The sequence below is a fragment of the Acartia tonsa genome, chromosome 12 (assembly GCF_053477335.1).
Source record: "Acartia tonsa isolate MP-2025a chromosome 12, ASM5347733v1, whole genome shotgun sequence".
Classification (NCBI taxonomy): Eukaryota; Metazoa; Arthropoda; class Copepoda; order Calanoida; family Acartiidae; genus Acartia; species Acartia tonsa.
Window position 1 is genome coordinate 9,027,317 of NC_137271.1, and position 20,465 is coordinate 9,047,781.

The following is a 20,465-nucleotide window of genomic DNA, read 5'->3' on the forward strand; positions in this document are numbered from 1 at the left end:
GTTTGGTATAGACAAACAACCATCCTTTTACTCTTTTATAAGGATTAATTCTAGCGTTTGTCGCATCTATTGTTTGTCCCATTTACAAAAAATCTAGCGTTTGTCATATTCTAGTGTTTGTCGTATTCTAGTGTTTGTCGTATCTAGCGTATGTCGTGTCTAGGGTATGTCTGTCTACTGTTTGTCTGTCTAGCGTTTGTCGCATCTACTGTTTGACGTATCTAGGGTTTGACGTAGTACCGAATAGGGTATAGCCTACAAGTGAAATAAATATAAAATAATATTTGGGGGGCAGACAAAAAGGTCGACAATGTCCTATGGTCCCAGGTATAACCAACAAGTCAAATAAATCTAAAATAATATTTGTCGTTAATTTTACTATATGTTGCCCCACGACAGTCGAAAACCACACGTATGTTTCGAGATTTTTTTCGAATTTATTTCGTTGTTGGTATAAGCAAACCCCAGCTCATTTGGGCTTCAAAAAAACTTGTGATTTTTCATTACAAAACTGTGATTTGTTCTCTAAAATTAAGCATAAACTTGGACTGATCAATAGATAATAATTTTCTTTAGTGTATTTTGTATTTTTTTTAGATTTTAAGCATTAATTTTAAAATCTAATAATTGCCAAATTGTTTGTGATTCAAAAATAAATTTGGTTTAGAACTAGAAGTATGTTGTTTATTTGGTCCTACGACAAACGCAGGAGTTCCAAACGTCGGAGTGGACACTTAACCTTACCTAACCTATTTTAGACCATCTTATAGGTTTTTTAAATGCCTAACCCCTGCGTGGGGCTTATTTGTTCATTCATTTCTTAACCTAACCTAATCTGTATAGAAATACTTAATAAAATTAATATTTTAACACTCCAGCGTTTGTCAACTCCGACGTTTAGGACTCCTGCGTTTGTCCTGGAACCGTTTATTTTTGGTAAATTGTAATTCAATATTTTTAAAATCAAAGCTTTGCTATAATAAGAGTCGGGGTGTCCGTGACATAACGGTTGGCTCTATTCGTTGATGTACAATGTTATATGCGAAGTATCTCTATAAACAAACCCTAAAATGCAAGTATGTCCTTAAACAGTATCCTTTATTTAAGCAGTTTTAAAACAAACTTACTTAAAATTTTGTTCAGATTTTATACATTTATATTCTGCTTATTCAGTTCAGAAACTCTAATAGTTTTAATGTTCGTTTGTCCTATTGTTTCAAAGCTCCACTTTTATGGATGTTGTGATTCTTTTTAATTAAGTGATTCTTTTTAATTAAAGGTTCAAACAATAAAACAAATAGGTAATATAGATGATAAATAAACGTAAAATGTTTTTGCCAAAATTATCATTAATTCAAAGCACATACAAATTTTAAAACCAAAAATCAGTCCACCAATAAGAAGCCAAGCCAGCCTAACCACAAAGTCGGGCTAACCTACACTAAATAGAATAAACCTTAATAAACCCAACTTAACCTAACCTATCAGATGGCTATTTTGTGAAATGGATGCAAATCGACTTCCACAATCTTTTATTTGGTAAACTCTACGCGACAATAATAGGAGGAATGCCTTGGCCCAAAAACAGGCGCAATTCATTATCATGCATTGCACAGTTAGTTTTTTTCCCTTTCGCTTTAAGGTAACAAAATACAAGTTTTTATTTCAATAATAAAATTTTATTAACAATTATAAAAAAAATACAATTAGCTAGCAAATAAAATTAATAATACATAAGAATATCTAATAAAAATGCTGGATCAAACAAACAAAAATGCATTAAATTGAATTTAACAAAATAAATAAAATTATTAACTATTAGTACATAATCTAAGTTAACTAAAAGGCGGATCTAGTGTAGTTCACGGCAAAATGTTCCTGGTGACGAATATCTCTAAAAATCTATGAACTTAAAAGGTTGCCAAACGGATGAACGTTCATGGCATGCCCGCACAACATGTTAGCGGCATAAGAAGGCCTATAAATAATCTGAAATAACTAAGATCCATTATGCACAGGTAAAAGACTCGCGACTTTTTCACGTATTTATGTGCACTGCGAGATAACTGTGCATTATTGAGTAATGGCTATTCTAGTTAATTTAAAAGCCTTCTTTTGTCGGTAAAATTTTTTTTGCGATTACAATCTGTGTGTTTCAACGTTTGGCCGTAATCAGCCTTTAAAATACAAAACTTTTGGGGATAATAGTTAACAGGAACATTTTACTGTGAACTCTACTAGATTCTAATAAGCTTATAAATAACTTTTCAAAAAATCACTAATTTTCAATTCACTGGCAACGATAAAAAAATGAAAAAACAACAATATGTATTGCTATGCATTTTAAGAAATAAAAAAAGGCACTTTCGGTACTTTAAAAAAATAACAAAATACAAAATTGTGCGATTGATAATGAAATATCATTTGAGATTCAATGTAGAAATTATTGGTTTAGAATTGGAAGATTTAGTTTTAATAGAAAACTAAGAAAGTTAATTTTTTCTAAGTTCTTAATTATAATGAGTATCGGTTTGGTTACGTAAATAAGTACATTCATAACAGTATATAATTGTGGTAGTTTCAGACCAATTAGAATTCATCGTGTCTGTAAAGAGCCTCCCCAAAGTCAGTAGCCTAAAACAATTAAATTAGTATGATACAAAAACAATGGATGTGCAATTGTGGCAGGGAAAAAGTTGTCGTCAATTTAGCTTGCTAACATGGAACTTGAAATTGATCAGTACATTCATACAGTAAGAGGGGAGAGGATGGGGTAAATGGGGGATCGTTATTTTAGCCCGCTGCCAGGTATAAGGTATAACAAACAAGTGAAATAAATCTAAAATAATATTTAAGGGGCAAATGGAGAGGTCGTTAATTCTGCTATATGTTGCTTCCCAACGACAGCTGAAAACCACGTATAGATTTCGAGATTTTTTTCCGAACCCGGTATTAGTGTCGGACTGATTATGACGTAACAAAAAAAATTAGCCAATGAGAGGACATTATTGACCAATGGTAAAATTCATAGTAGCCTCTCATTGGCTAATTTTTTTTGTTACGTCATAATCAGTCCGACACTAATACCGGGTTCTTTTTTTCCAATTTATTTCGTTGTTGGTTTAAGATACCCCGCTGCAAGTTTCACTTTCTAAGAGAATATGAAAATCTAATGTAAGATCCACGTAATATCGATTTTAATGAAAAGTTCAAAAAGTTCGAACAAAACAAAAGGTTTTGCTAAATAGTGTCCTCTCTTTTTTGTTTATCTTATCTGAAGCAATATCTCAAAATATACTAGTCCTAAATAATTTGATTGAGATTTTCAGTGAAGATTTATTATGTATTTAAACTTTTTTCATATCACACCCCACCAAGGGAATTATCTAGTCAGAGGCTTAAAGTTTTTTTTTAATATTGAAATTGGGGACAGAAATAGAAAGGGGTGGGGGGAAATAAATTTAACTAAAATGGAAAACAACCCTGAATAGATTAAAACTAAAGGGATAGGACAATGGCCGATACATAAATGTACATCCCCAATAATGATGCACAAAATTCCATTTCCATAAATTGAAATTATTGGATGGAATCTTTGAACACGTTACTGAAAACTTTGGGGACTAGTGTAATAAACAGCCAATTGCCCCTTCCTTTCTGTTGTTAAATACCTGAGACCCGACGAACAGATCATAATTGTTAAGAATCTCCTCCTTTGTAAGTTTGCTGTCCTGGTCCTCATCTGCTTCGAATACAAGATGCTTAGCCTCTGCCTCACTGTTGTTACCAAGTATATCAATCAATTCAAGCAATGTCCAGTAGTAATAAAATATTTCAAACAACTTTTTGTTTTAAAGTAGGATTTGAAATACGTTTTCGAGAATCTTGATAATCCAAATTTTAATGTATCTTTAAAATGAAACTTTTAGGGTAAATATAAAATAAATATCCATAAATACAGATATGTAGAAATGTAGGTTAGAGTAAAACACTAGAGGGAGTAAGGATTATATAACTGTATCTCCCCATTGCAATTGTCTTGTACAACCTTTCTTTTGGGTCAATGATATCGCTTATATTACACAGCCAAGTAACAGAAAATAATAATAAGCAGACGAAAGAGGTCTATGAAAAATGAAGGGAGGTAGTTGTCTGTATATACATCTATACTATAGATCTGTTATCAATACAATAGGAAAATGAAAATATTCTAAAAGTTTATAATTTATTTTATATTTTCATTAATATATCCCTGTGATCAAAATCTGGGGGCACAATCCAGGCTTTCACTTCTTCCACGTCCAAATATCCATTTCCATCCCTGGACAAAAAAACAAGATTAGTCTTCTTCAAAATTGACGTCTTTTTTTAACTAAAGATGTGTGTGTAATAGCCACAAGAGTCCCTAGAGGCCTCTGGGGCACTTGTTTAATTTCTAAAATGATCATATTGTGGTGTTCTTTGTACAGGGAAGCAAACAATAAACATAGAAAAATGTTCAATGCTTGGCGGTCAATGCAGTCAGGGATCTAAAGGGATAAGACAATAGCTGATAAATTGATGGACATCCCCAATGATAATACACAAAATTACCCATTCTGTAAGTTACAATTAGTTGTTGAAACGTTTAAACACTGTGACTTAACTTAATAAAGCAACCAATCAAAATTCAATAAAAGTCCCCAAAGTTGTTAGCTAACGAATTAGAAAAACGTTAGTGCATAACTTAGGGGACTGGTGTAATAAACAGTTCAATATCTCCTCCCTCCCTGTTCTAACCAGTACCTGTCTCTCTGTTTGGTAAACATCTCTCTCTCGGAGACAACCCACTCTGGTTCTTCAGCACCCTCGGAGGAGCCTTTGAACATGTCGCCTTCGAATTTTCGACATTCAATCCAAATTCTTTTAAAATCTCCAAATTTTTATTTTATTTTACTTCCTAGTGCCCCATAGAGGCCTCTAGGGGCGTAGCCGCTAGTAAATTAATAAATACACTAGTCTTTAATAAATGATTGAATGAACCTATATATTCTTGAAGCGTAATTTTTCCATCCTTGTCTTTGTCAATATCCTCGAAAGTTTCCGTGACAACAATATCTCTCATATGGTCCGCGTGCTCGGGGTGAAGGAATGACTAAAATAATACAGGGATAAGACAATGGCCGATATATGATAATAAGTTGCTGGCAACCTAAGTTTCTGCCGAAAATAAGATAACAATTTTGCTTCTGGCCAACTTAATTTAAAATTGAAATTTCTATCATGAGCAATAGAAAACTTTCAAAACTTTCATATACCAAAAATGTCATTTTAAAATACGTATAACTATTTTGTTATTGAAGCTGAAAGCTTCAAATTTGGGGTTTTGGGTCTACTTGTGGCAGTCTTTCAAAAGTTAGGTCGGAGTATTTCTTGCAGGCTTCCTTTAGGATGAAATTACGCATTATGTGGAAGACATTTATATTTATTTATTATTTACTTAACGAACTTCAAAACACGGCAAAACAATTTTTACCTGGAATTCGAGCTTTGTAAGCCTGCCATCCTTGTCTACATCTGCTAAACTAAATCTTCTCTGATCTCTAGCTTCCATCTATTAATAAACAAATTATTGGAACAATAATTAACAGCATGTTATACCGAAGGAATCTCGCTTACCGCTGAACCGATCTTGTTCTCCTTAACAATGTAGCAACTTAACAAGTGTAACAAAATAAACAAAATTCCGCGAAGTTGTGAGTCAAATGCGCTTATTAGATCAAACTGTTTTTAAATATGCATTTAACAATAGTATACGTTTGGACAATATTTAACAGTTAGACTTAATAAGCGCAATGACTGGAAGCTTACTCACAATTTTCGGAATATTGCGAAAGCTACTATTCTCTTTCTAAAAGATATGATGTAAAGCCTTATTTGGACAGACAGACAAGCATTCTATTAATTATGTGTTAAATAAACTTACGTCTCTATATGAGAAACCTTCTTCAATAACATCGCCTTCTGGCTCATGATCTAAAGCAAAGCAAAATCAAAATATAGTTATAATTTGGCGTCAAGCATAATAATAACGGTATGTCTGTCTCTCTGTCTTTTTGTACTGGAGGGACTCTCCAACCGCCGAACCGATGTGGTTCTAATTTACAGAATAGCTTCTAGTAGGTCCTAGGAAGCTTTATAGCTATTTTGAGGAAGGGTACCACCACCCTCCTAAGATTTAGGGTTAAGGATCTTTTTAATGGTTAGGTATAAATATTGTTATTTAGGCCTTTTGCAGCAACGCCAAAAATTGATTTAATTTGCGGTACAATTTCCAAATCAACTTACCCAAAAATCCATAGACAGCCTCCCTGTATTCATGCCAGTCAAGGGTATCCTTCTGACCATCTGTTGCCTGGCGATAGTTCTCCCATTGCTTCTCTGTATCTTCATCTACGTATCTAAATATATAATCCTTATAAAAAGTAACAGGATGTCTATCTATCTATCTGTCTGAACCGATGGATCTGGTTAACCACCCAACCGATATGGTTCTACTTTACAGGGTAGATTCTCATAAGTCCTAGGAAGGTATACAACTATATAATTTTGAGGGAGGATACCACCACCCTCCCAAGAGAAATCGCAAAAAAAACATGCCTAAATCTAACTAGCATTTTTTGGTAAACAGCTGATCTTAACGTAAATAAAAAAAAAACAAAAAAATTATGTTACGCTAGCACCCTCTAGTGGCGTAGCCGCTCGTGAAACATATTACAGATAGCGGATTTAATTTATATAAATTTTCTATCTTTTATATTATCCCATGCATAAAATACACCTCTGTTTCTTATAAAAATCATTATATAATCTATTTTAGTTTCCAAACAGACTAAACCCCACATAATAAATATATCCTATTATAAAGGGTGTGCAAAAAAAATGCGGACCTTTTTAAAATTTAGATTGCGCGGCTTGTGTTAATAGTAGAAAAACGTTATGCATACCATTAGAACCGTTATGAAGTCTATTTTTTGGAAATATAAAAACAATTCCTGTGCTACGTATAGTTTAGGAGCAATGTGGTAAAATGTCCCAACTGACTTAAAACTTGACTTGCGAGTAAATCATTAAAGATTAAAATATTTAAAAAAATATGTACCTTTTTAAAATTCAAATTGCGCGACTTGTGTTAATAGTAGAACAACGTTATTTATAACGTTAGAACCGCTATGAAGTCAATTTTATGTAAATGTAAAAACCATTACTGTGCTACTTATAGTTTAGGAGCTACGTAGAAGAATGTCCACACTGACTTAAAACTTGACTTGAGAGTAAATCATTAAAGATAAAAAAAAAGTGTGTGCAAAAATGCAGACATTTTTAAAATTCAAACTGCTCGGCTTGTGTGAATAGTAGAAAAATGCTATGTATATCGTTAGAACCGTCATAAGCTCTATATTTTGGAAATATAAGTACGATTTTTGTGCTATTTTTAATTTAGGAGCTGTATTGATAAATGTGAGAAAAGTGGAAAAATTTCATCCTTATTGATTTACTCGCAAGTTTTAAGTCAGTTGGGACATTCTACCACATAGCTCATAAATTATACGTAGCACAGGAATCGTTTTCATATTTCCAAATAATAGAATTCATAGCGGTTCTAATGGTATGCATAACGTTTTTCTACTATTAACACAAGTTGAGCAATTAGAATTTTAAAAATGTACGTATTTTTATTTGCATACCCTTTAATTTAATCTTTAATGATTTACTCGCAAGTCAAGTTTTCAAGTGCAGAGAAATGCAATAAAAAATTTTTTTGGTGGCGGCGGAAAACGGCGGCTGACGGCGGGAGCGGCGGTCCCGCCGCCGTTTTTTTGAAAGATACCAAAACTTGGGGTTATTAGTGACCCAGCCCAAAAGATTTTACCCAATTATCTCTAAAACTAAGGGTGTAGCATCCAAAATAAAATTGCTGGTATGTCGTGGCCCGAGTCACCACATTTTACCCCCCCCCCCTTTATGAAAAAATCTACCTAAATTTATACAAAATAGTCACTTACAAATTTTGAAATATCTGGTAACCTTGTTAAGATCAGCTGATTCACTCCCACACTCTTCTCTCTCACATTGTATTCGAGATTAAAGAATAAATATTTTTAAAAAAAATTTGGTGATTTTATTTTTATTGTCAAGGATCCGGATCCAAATCCGCACTGACCAAATTTGGAGGATCCGGATACAATCAATGCGGATCCGCAACACTGGAATATACCTACTGGTCCTGTGGTGGTTTTAGGCTATTTTCTTGGGGGGGGGGGGGGGAGAGGAGGACACCCCCAACTTTTTTTTTCTTTTGCTGAAGATTTTTGTGGTCCTATTACGAATTTCGCTAAATTTGTGTTTTATCACCTCTTGGGTAAAGCCCTTAGAGGGCGAAGCCGCTAGTTAGTTAGTTATATATCGCATCGTGTTATACAAAGCTTTCCGCGGATATCAAAATTTTTTAAAATTTAAACCTGTTTTGTTAGACCAGAAGAAACAAAAGCCCGGGCTAAAAACACTGGAATTGATTTTATGATTTTTATTTTAATATACATGGAAAGTTGTCTGTAATACGATGCTATACATAATTTTCAGTAAGGCCTCAAATCAAGCGGATATTAACCAGTTTCAAAGCCATGCTAGAAATTTTTTACCTGGCCTGAGACTGTTTGATCCATTCTTGCATCTCTTCAACAGTTATCAAACCATCATTGTCAGAATCAATCTTAATAATAACAGATGAATCATTTCAGGAAGGGAGGGGACAACACTCTTATCAATATTTTTTTTTACTCCCTTAGCTCCTCTCATTTTTTTATACTAAAAACCAAGATTATTTTTCTTCTTATCAGAAGAATATTCTAATTTTTCAAAACAATAACCCTTTTAGTAAGTGAAAATTATAAAGAAGTTGAAAAGTTTGGACACATTAGTTTAGAACAAATCAATCAAAACTCAAAAAAGTCACCAGTGTTTATTATGGTCCATTGTCCCCTCCAGCCCAGGTATAACCCATTTAATTAGTTATATTAGATATTTTTTCCAGTATGGCTTCGAAAACGATTAATATCCGCTGGTTTAGAACCCAGGGTTAATAAATCTGGTTTTGATCTTATAATTTTGCATTTTCAAATAAGCTAAAAACTGTCGTATGATACAAAGCGATAAAATACCTTATCAACAATGAGCGCCAGCCGGCGTACAGATTCCTCCGGATCTAGTTCATTGAACTCAGCAGCCTCCTCCTCGCCAAGGAAAGCTTCGTGATCATAGTCATGGGTCCCGTCATCATGCTCCTAGAGACAATTTTAGATTTTTGTTTGATAGATTGAACAACAATAATGAATGAATTAAATGAATAATATACCTATACATTTATTTTTACAGTCATATTAAATTGAAATGTTTTTTTATTGGTATAAAAATTTTCTTCCCTAATGGCAGTTTCCTAAGGAGTACCTAGTAAGTATGCAGAAATGCGCATTAACACATTCTTTTCATACCTATATGCCATATAAGTAAGACAAAAAATAAGTTTAAACGATAGATAAAAATCATATTGTAGACTTAGAGGAAGGAATGATAATAGGAAGGATTGATTAGGGCACAAAAGTATAGTTGTGTTGACTATAGTGATATAAAATTCTAAATTAAAAATATTTGCTTCTACGTTAATAACACTGCCCCTACACTCCGTCGTTGTTCTAGGAATCGCCATCTAAAATCACCTAAAAGTTATACCTTATGGCTGAACCTGCGACCGTGGCTCAACGCGTAGCACATTCACTCGTCGTCGGGGAAACTTATATCATTCACAGTAATGTCACACTAATGTCGTGCAATCAAAGGGTTTGTTGTCTATTGGGCAAATAAAAAGACTTCCACTGCAATTAAGACGCGGAGTATGTTTCAAGGTGCGTGGTAAGGTCTAGAACTCTGCCATGTTCCTTTCCGACAGTATGTGATTGGACCAGACCCACAAGAAGAAAAAAATCGGCATGTTTAAAATGGACGTACGGACTTTCTGGTAACGATTGTAAGGATGCTACGATTCCCCAATCGTACATAATTGTTATAGGAATCATCAAGCAAAGGTTGAAATCGATAGGACAAGCCTTACCTGTTTAAACTAACGAAAAGAGCTAACTGTCCCGGAAGGACAAACCGAGCCTAAATATAGAAAAGCTTCGCTTTTAAAACTATACCTTATGGCTGAGGGGAATATCCTGAAGAACTCTGTCATGTTCCTTCTCCACAGTGAATGATTGGACCAGACCCACAAGCAGAAAACCAGCCACAAGATACAGTCTCATCTTTTCACAGTTGTATGTTTGTGAATACTTTATTGATTACGCCTACGTAACAACCCTAGTAGGCCTCTAGGGGCACTTGAGGGGTACCAACCCACTTACAATTTTAGATTTAAAAAGAAAAAAAGCTTTTTTGGGGGAGAGGATTTTTTTCTATGAGCGATTACTCCTGGGGGGGGGGGGATTATGTTACCCTACCTCAAAATAGTTATAAAACTTCCCAGGACCTGTGCGAAGCTATCCTGGAAAGGGGTATATTTACTTAGAAGCACGACCTAGCTTCAACTCATACTCTAGTTTTTATCCTCATATATCTTTTGTTTATCTTTGTAAATTCCTGTGTTAAATATATATCTTTTATTTACAGATTCAATCACAGGAGGGTTAACGTTTACCTTACTCTTATTGATCTCTTACTTGTGTGATTTCAGAGAACCATGATTGGCCTCCAGTTTGTGCCTGAGTGAAGGACTAGTCACTAAGGTAACTTTTAGTCTCTTTCAATGGTACCAGAGCTACGAAAAAGGCTTTGCTAACATTGTATAGGCAATCAGAAATTCTCTCTGTGAAGTGAAAAAGAAAGGTTACCCTACAGGCTAACGAAAGCATAGCCTAAACATTACGGTTCCCCTAAAGTGAATGCGGATATTCGCTACGATTAATAATCAAACTTAAGTGATCAACACGGGCATCAGTGATACTGTGAAAAAGAGATCAATAAGGCAATCGGTAAATCCGAACAAGTGAATAAAAATGTCAATTCTTAAACCCATTGTTAACCCTCCTGACCTAGAAGAATGTCAGACCTACGCAGAGTTCAAGAGAGACATAGCAGCATGGAGCGGAATGACGCATGTGGAAAAGAAAATCCAGGGTGGAGTGATAGCGTACAACCTATCCAACAATTCCAAATTTGGGCATGATCTTAAAGATTATGTTTATTCGGAACACACGCCTGAATCCCTCAATGACGATGAGGAAGGAGTTAAAAAGGTTCTGAAGGTACTTGACAAGTACCTGGAAAAATCAGGCCTAACTAAGGCAGCAGAAAAATGGGACGACTTTCTGGATATCAAAAGAAAGCCTGATCAACCCATCAAACAGTATTTACCTCAATTTGAAAAAGTATGTCAAGGATACACTGAAAATATTGGTGCACTCACAGAACTAGGTAAGGCACTTCACCTTCTGCGCACGGCAAACCTGTCAGAAACTCAATATGAACTCATTCTTGCTGTAAACAACAAAGATGAGAACATGACAAATATATACAAAAACATCAAAGACTCCATTATGATACACCTGTCAGACAGACTCAATGAGCTACAAACAAACTCATCAAAAGAAATAAGGCACGAACAAGCCTTGGTAACAGATGGCCAATCCATGGAGGACCTGGAAGCTGAAATCAAAGAAGATGTATATGCAGCAAGCTTCTACCAAAAACAAGCATGGAAAAAGAAGCAACTCTTACAACAACAACAAAACCAATACTACAGAGGATCAAGCAGGCCTAGCAGAGGAGGCAGAAATCAACAGCCATCTAGACCCCAACAACCCCAATATCAACAACAACAGCAACAACGACAACAACAACCAAGACAAGGAATGTCTAGACCATATCAACCTCAACAAGACAGAAGGTGTAATTTCTGCCGATCTAAAAATCATATCCTAAAAGACTGCAACCAATACAAAAAGATGAAAGCTCAATATCTAAACTCAAAGAGATTCTCAGGATATCAAATCCATGCAACAACGGAAGAACAAGAACAACAACCTGAAGAAAATATTGAGAATGACCTTGGACTCAATGACTTAAACTTGCAGGATGATGACTTTGATTCAGAATCACAATTCAACTTCTCTGAAGATCAACCAGGAAGTATCTGCCTATCTGACAACATGAAAGACCCAGAACTGAGCAGATTCACAAATGAGGCACTTAACTGTGCAGCATTAGATACATGCTGCTCGCAGACAGTCGCAGGAAAACAATGGCTCCAAATCTACCTGAGATCACTTCCCAAAGACCTTAGGGATGCAACAATGGGACCACTCAAGGCCAACAAACAATTCAGATTTGGAAACAACCAACTCCTAACAGCGACAGAAAAATGGGAACTGCCAGTATACATGGGCGACAAACAAAGAATCATCACAGTCTACATCATACCCTCTGACATTCCAATGCTTATGTCAAAATCTGATTTACAGGATAATGACACAATCCTATACATGAAAGAAGACAAAGCCTCGATCAACGGAAAAATAGTTGACCTCAGCACCACCACTGCCGGACACTACATTGTGAACTTGCTTGAGGATGGAGAAATGCATGACATATTCTTAGCAGAAGATGATTTTGAAGAGATCTTCGCCGCCATAGACCTCAAAAATGCTGATGAAGCAACTCAAATGAAACTACTGAAAAAGCTTCATGCTCAATTTGGGCATCGGCCCAAACAAGCTTTTGTCGACCTTCTCAAGCATGCCAATGCTTGGCTACCAACATTCAGTAAAATGCTAGACAAAATCATTGACCCATGCGAAGGCTGCGTTCTACGACGAAGGAACCCAGACAAACCCGCAGTAGCCATGTCAATGGCCAAGGATGTGAATGACGTCATAGCCATGGATCTCAAAAAGCTAAAGAATGGCAAACACATTCTTTATATCATTGACCTGTTCTCTCGCTTCACAATGGCAAAAATAATTAACACGAAAAAGCCTGCAGAAATTGTTAATGGTCTCATGGAAAAATGGATCAGCATCTTTGGCACGCCAAGAAAAATCCTCACAGACAATGGAGGAGAATTCTGCAATGAAACAATGCTACTACTGACAAACAAATTCAATGTGGAACACAACACCACTGGAGCGGAGTCACCCTGGGAAAATGGTATATGTGAGAAAAACCATGGGACAAATGACAACATCGTGGAAGCACTAGAGGAAGACAATCCCGATGTACCCCTAGATACACTCCTAACCTGGGCTCTAGTTGCTAAGAACTCCCTACTAATGGTTCAAGGATTTAGTCCATACCAAATAGTTTTTGGAAAAAACCCCAAACTACCCAACATAATCACCGACCCGCTTCCAACATGGGATGATGAAGGCATCTCAGGTGCCCTGCTCAAGCATCTCACAGCAATGAAAAGCGCTAGACAAGAATTCATCAAACAAGAGAGTGCACTCAAGCTAAAGAAAGCACTAGAAGCCAAAATCCGTACCAACAATACAGTCTACAAGCATGGTGACAAAGTCTATTTTAAAAGAGCTAATTACAAGAAATGGTTCTCCGGAAAAGTTGTCTTTCAAGACGGAAAGATCATAATGGTCAGCTGTGGCAGCTTCTTCTACAAATGCAGTGCAAATAGAGTTATCAAAGCAAACACTGAACATGCATCCAATCACGACACTGATGGACAAGAAACCCAAAGTGATAACACCCAGACTGGAAATATCACAGAAAACACAAATCAAGCAGAAAACGCAAATCATGCATCTAGAACTACAGCATCAGAACTACAAGCTAACAATAGAGAGAACAAAACCACTGAAGAAAACACCGAGAAAGTAAATGAACAAGATGAAACCTCTGATAGCACCAACGAATTGGACCAAAACCTACAAGAAGCCAGTCAAACTGACAAGAACACATTTGACGATAATACAAATGAAAATGCATCAACACAAGGGCCTCATGGATCAACGGTAGAAGTCCAAACACCAACTGCAAATAACCAAACCAATCCCAAAAAGAAAGACAATGCCAAACAAAAGAACAAAGCAAAGCAAAAAGACAAAGCACAAACAACAACATATGAACCACCGACTCTCCATAAAGGAGATCTAGTAGAATGCAAACTTGAAGGAACATGGAGACCAGGCAGAGTTTTCTCGCTGGGAGGCAAAAAAAAAACAAACAGACACTGGTATAATATCACTTTCCCGCACCTAAACAACACCATTGGAGTCAATACAGAAGAAATTGAAACGAAAAGGTCCAATGAAGAAAACATACTTGCCTTATGGGTACATGACGAGATTCTCGCCACAATGACAACACCAGATACCAAGAAGACTGATGAAGGCTTAAAAGCTATGCAAGAGGAATTACAAAAACTTAAAGACTTTGGCACCTACACTGAAGTTCCAGACAATGGGCAGAATGCAATTACCACGACATGGGTACTTACAGAGAAAGAAGGATCAATCAGAGCCAGACTTACAGCAAGAGGATATGAAGAAGAAAGCAACATAAGATCAGACTCACCAACAGTTCAATCAACGTCACTAAGATTTCTTCTCACTCTGGCAGCAGCAAATGTCTGGAACGTCTGCTGTACAGATATAAAGTCAGCCTTCCTTCAAGGAAAAATACTAGACAGAGAAGTATTCATAAAACCCCCAAAGGAAGCAGACGCAAAAGGGATGCTTTGGAGACTAAACAAATGTTTATATGGATTAACTGATGCATCTCGCCAATGGTACGAAGAAATAGACGAAAAACTAGAACAACTAGGATTTGAAAAGTCTTGCCAAGATCCCGCCCTGTACCTATACAAAGAAGACGATATTTTGGAGGGATTAATAGCTATTCATGTAGACGACTTCCTACATGCTGGTACGGATAACTTTGAAAACAACATTATCCCAAAGCTATTAAAAGACCTAGTAGTTGGAAAAACTGAGATAAATAACTTTACCTACACAGGATTCCACATTGAGCAAAGCAAAGATCGCATAACTCTAGACCAACACGAATACTTGAACTCTATTGAGATACCAACCTTTGATGCAAAGCGTATGAAAGAATCCGCAAGCCCCCTAAAACCAGAAGAAACGACAACTCTTCGCCAAATCATGGGCAAAGTTAATTGGGTCATAAGAGCAACAAGACCAGACTTAAGCTATGAAATGGTTCACATAAGCTCAAAATTTCACAATGGAACCATAGAAGACATGAAACAAGCGGCAAAAGTAATGGCAAAAATGCAAATGAACAAAGCATACATCACCATCCCCAATATTGGCAATCTAGACAATGCGGAATTATGGTGCTTCTCAGACGCAAGCCATGGAAATATTTGTAATAGACAGGAATCAGTCATTGCATACATCATTCTAATAGCAAACAAAGACACAAAACAGGCGGCACCCATTGCCTGGAAAGCAGGCAAACCAAAACGAACCTGCCTATCGACACTAGAGGCAGAAACGTTGGCCATGGAACAAGCTCTAACAGCAGCAATTGGAATCCAACAAATGGGTGAGGAATGCTTAAACATCAAAATACCAATAGTAGGAGTAGTAGACAATTACTCATCATATGAATCAATACGGTCAAACAAACAAGTGGCTAATGCTAGACTCAGAAGAGAGATTCACTGTGTCAAGCAAATGCAAAAACATGGACATGTGGAAAAAGTTATGTGGCTTCAAGAAAACATGATGCTAGCAGACTGCATGACTAAACGAGGTATGCCAGGTAGAAACCTACTGGAAACACTCCAAACAGGTTATCTAGGAGAATCTATTGATGCTGCCAACTCCTCGGAATTCTTCATGACCTACGATCCCAACCAAGACAAAGAACTTGCAGAACACACCCCCAACTGGTAACCTTATGAACCAACACAAGCCAATCTCAACTTTTATTATTGTAATATTTGTAAAAAAAAAAAAAAAAATAAATATTAAATAAATAAATAACATGTAAACAACGACAAGTGTTTCATTATTTCGGAGCTTTGTTAGTTAGAAAATTTCCCAACACAAATACAAAAACATTTTTTTCTTGTACACCGGCATTCCTTCAAATTATCCCTAGTCAACCATCTTCACCAAAAACTTATTTGTTTTTCATTTCAGGCAAATATAAGAAGAAATCTCATCACCTTGGAAAACACAAATCATTCCATCAAAATAATCATCAAAAACCAAGATCCGATGACCAACACATTTGTATTAATCAAAAAAATATATATAAACCACATTTTTTGTTTCTTTTGCTTTTTATTTTTCTTTAATTCATTTTTCTCAACAATTACACTTTTTTTCTTTCTCCCCTCAATTTTCATATCTAAAACAACATGCTTCCCCCATTCATCATATTTCCTGTATGTCGAATCTAATGGGCAAGAACCAGCCCTTCAAAAATCAAAAATTATTGTGTATGCCTCAATTCCGTCGATTAATACAACAAACCACAAAAATATCATATTAAACAATATTTTCACCAAAAATTTCATATCAAACAACAAGTAATCCAAACCCCATCTCAAATTTTCGAACCTAAACGGAAGACGACATTCATAACGTCATAAATATACGCGGCATTCAAAGATATTACGCGCGCGAAATGGACGAAAATAGGCGCAACAAATTTTCCCTAAAAACTACCCTCAAAAATTGAACAGATAATTACGAAAATTTAAGTGATAGAAATGAACAAACTTATAACGACCATCACCAACAATTTTCTGTGATAATTTATCACAAACAATACATACACAAATGGAAAGCATAAAAGGAATTTTTAAAAAGAGAAAACATGTCCCCTCTCAAACCTGCCGCACCAAACCAAAACAATAAAGAATTTCAACCCGACGTGGGAAATGGGAATTATATCCACTCAACAAATAGTGATTTATAAATGTATTTTTACTGTTATTTTAATCGACGAGTTTATTTTAAAAAGAGTTAGTTAAAAGTCATTTTAATCCTACAGTTATATTTCATGCTAAAGAGCCAGTTACAATTAGTTTGTTTTTCTTTGCTCACAATTATAATATATAAACGTATCTACCTTCAACCTACGGCGTTTTTATGAAAAGAAACTAGTTACAATTAGTCATTTTTCTTGCTTCAAATCCACAGTCATCCTTTTATATAAAGAAGCTTGCTAATGATTAATTTAACCCCACAGTTACAAAAATCGACATTCTTTTGTAAAACTAGTTACATCATTGATTCTCCCAAAAGTTTTTTTTTTTCACAATACCTTCCTTTTTTTAAAAAAAAAAAAAAAAAAAATAGAAATGCCATAGTTTTTTTTTTCTTTGTGATTTTTTTCTGAAACACCAAAAATTCTTTGTAGAGATCAACAAAACAAAATTTTTTTTTCCTCCATTTCAGAAATTACCTCAATTGAAATGTCGGAAAATATGTCTGAAGACAATGAAGTCATAATATTTGACTGGATCAAAGACCTAGATCCTCTCTCTGATGACATCTTTGACTGTGGTGATAACCATCATGAGGCTGACACGACTAAGTCAACCAATCACTCTCAACCCAGTGAAAAATGTGAAAGTCAAGGTGAAATCGAAAAATCTGAAAAGAGAAAGTCTGTCTCTTTTGAAGATGCAGAGAAACGCAGTCAAAAGCGTTCAAGAAGCTCCTCCAGAAATAAAAATCACTGGACCTCCACAAGGAGCTTATCAAGAGAAAAATCCGCCGGAAGTAGCAGGCAAAGCCACTCACCATATAGAGAGCCACGAAAGAGGTCTCTATCAAGGGATCATAGACATCAACAAAGAAACAGCAGACAACCATCCAGAGAATATAGAAGATCCCCCTATCGTGAAACATCCAGCAAAAGAACCTCAGCCGCCACTGCCAGCTCCTCCAACCACGAAACCAATCAAGGAAAATTAGATTGGGACAGCATTGCAATCAAGAAAATTAACTTTAAAGAAGAAGAACACTATGCTATAGTTGATTTTTTTGTCTCAAAGTCCATGCTGGCCAAAGCAACAAGCAAGGATGGTAAAATACACTTTGATAGCATCAAAGATGGCACCATCAATGACCTTGCAAATGCTGTCTCTGAAAGAATCCAGCAGGCGAAACAAACAAGCAAAAGGACCTACATCACTGCCTCCATCTTCAATAGACACTTTGAGCGCCTGGGAAGAGATGGTGTTATTGCTATTACAAAAGAAATAGCTGAACTAATCCCAATGGACCGCAGAGGATATTCAAAGATAAGACTTACCTTCTCAACTATAACATACGCCCCATCATTGCAACACCGCTGGCAAGAAATTCAAGAAGCAAACTACTTCCTAAAACAAGTGACTCATGCTCTAGGATCAGCACCCCTGAATGGTCACAAATGGACACTTACCATGAACAGATATCACACCAAAAGAAGAGAAGTAATGGCTCATTGCTTTGAAGAATACAACCGAAAAACCGGACTAGGACACCAATTAAGCCTAGCTGGTACAGAAAAAGTCGCCAAAGCCATCATCATGCATCATACAAGTGGAGTCCGTGAGATAACAGGACAAAACTTTGACATGGAACCAGCCCCAGTCCATCTAAATATAACTCCTGGTTACAAGCTGCCTGACAATGAATGCAACAACAGAGAATTGGTGAATGAAAGGAGATGGCTTTTCTCTCTTATGGGTGCCATAGAGGGCAAAACCCAGCTGGCAAAGAAAGCCTCAAGACAAACTGAGGGAGAATTCAAGTCTATTGTAAAACAAGCTATTGAAGAAATCTTAGCAAGCCAGCTTGAGAGACAAGGAATACCAATTTATGAAAAGGAACAGACAACCATGGAAGTAGTTACCATCGAAGACAAAGCAGACTCCATCCAAAATATTCAGCTAAAAGATATCATCAAGGAACAAGAAAACAAAATAGCTGAACTAGAATCACAAGTTGCTACATTCAATGACTGCAGAGAAGACTTTAAACAAGCACTGATGGAGGAAACAAACAAAACAGAGCTACTTCAACGAATGCACAACAAAGAAACTTCACACTTCAAAAGACAAATTGAAGATTTAATGCTCCAAAGAAGTGAAAAACAAGAACCAGATGACAGAGCCCAGAAAAAGATAGACAGACTTGAGAACAAAGTGGCTAAGCTGCAAAAAGACTTGAGAGATGAGCAGGACGACAATGCTAGAGACATGGAAGAGGCCAAAGATGAGATAAAGAGTCTAAAAAGCAAAACCCGTGCCCTGGAATATAACCTGAAAGTTGAAAAGGAACTAAACAAAGCTCTCAAAGAAAAACAAAAATAAAAATAATACCAATATTTGATTATTATCAATCACCTACCTACCTACCTAGGTGAACCAGCAGATCTTCCAGTGAGAAAGAAATGTCTCCACAATCAACACATCCTGTGATTTGTATATATCTTAAGAGCACACACATGGCTCTAATGTTTATCCTAGGGACACGAACCAGTCTCACCAATATTATCATAAATATCACTTACTTAGGAGAATGAATAATCTCCACTATTACTTACCTAGGAGAATGAACTATCTCCACCTAGTTTTATATTTACTTAGAAGCACGACCTAGCTTCAACTCATACTCTAGTTTTTATCCTCATATATCTTTTGTTTATCTTTGTAAATTCCTGTGTTAAATATATATCTTTTATTTACAGATTCAATCACAGGAGGGTTAACGTTTACCTTACTCTTATTGATCTCTTACTTGTGTGATTTCAGAGAACCATGATTGGCCTCCAGTTTGTGCCTGAGTGAAGGACTAGTCACTAAGGTAACTTTTAGTCTCTTTCAAGGGGAACTATCTCGGTTCAGTTGTTAGCGAGAACCTTCAGTACACACAGACATATACTGTTAAAATATCATAAGGGTTGTTCTGTCTTTGTAACTATGAATTTGCCGTTTCCCTCAAAGTGCCTTGTCGTGCATAGAACTTCCTCCCCCCCTCCCTTATTTCGAAAAAAATTTAAAATTGTTTGGTTGATCGTAGGTCCCACAGCGGAGGGGTAAGTCATAGAAGAAATCTGAATATCTAGAAAACAAGAAAGTAGTCTCGATAGAAAATGCAGAGTCAAATGTAGTTTTGAAGAACTCTTTTTAAAAAATATAAAATCTTTTCTTGTAAATCATCAAATATTAATGAAAGTTCACAAACAAACCTTGATGATATAAAAAAAATCTCTAAAACTTGAAAGCCTTTTCACTATAAGATTCTGAAAATATTTTTAATATCAATAAATAATAATAATAAGACTAATTTATATTTTATATTCACCAGACAGAAGAGTATAAATATGCAGGGTTCTAAAAGACAATGGCTGATAAAGTGATGTACATTCCCAATGATGATACACAA

The 20,465-nt window shown here is 35.8% G+C and overlaps 1 protein-coding gene across 1 annotated transcript; it reads right to left on the minus strand.

Annotated features, from left to right (window-relative positions):
- Positions 1–1,657: 1,657 nt before the first annotated feature.
- On the minus strand, positions 1,658–20,348 carry scf (Calumenin B scf). Its single transcript, XM_080179526.1, has 13 exons — positions 20,269–20,348; positions 10,233–10,340; positions 9,201–9,323; positions 8,682–8,752; positions 6,328–6,440; positions 5,966–6,015; positions 5,516–5,593; positions 5,023–5,134; positions 4,786–4,873; positions 4,253–4,321; positions 3,672–3,777; positions 2,227–2,634; positions 1,658–1,852 (listed from the first exon to the last, which is right to left on the minus strand). Exons 2-12 carry the CDS (start codon positions 10,338–10,340, stop codon positions 2,590–2,592), a joined length of 963 nt encoding a protein of 320 aa, XP_080035652.1. The 5' UTR covers positions 20,269–20,348; the 3' UTR covers positions 1,658–1,852; positions 2,227–2,589.
- Positions 20,349–20,465: the final 117 nt, after the last annotated feature.

Coding starts and splice junctions, on each gene's coding strand:
- scf (XM_080179526.1), bottom strand. CDS start 10,340: ATGAGACTGTATCTTGTGGCTGGTTTTCTGCTTGTGGGTCTGGTCCAA. Junction 9,324..10,232: donor ATATTCCCCTCAGCCATAAG/GTATAGTTTTAA, acceptor AATTGTCTCTAG/GAGCATGATGACGGGACCCA. Junction 5,594..5,965: donor AAGGTTTCTCATATAGAGAC/GTAAGTTTATTT, acceptor GTTTATTAATAG/ATGGAAGCTAGAGATCAGAG.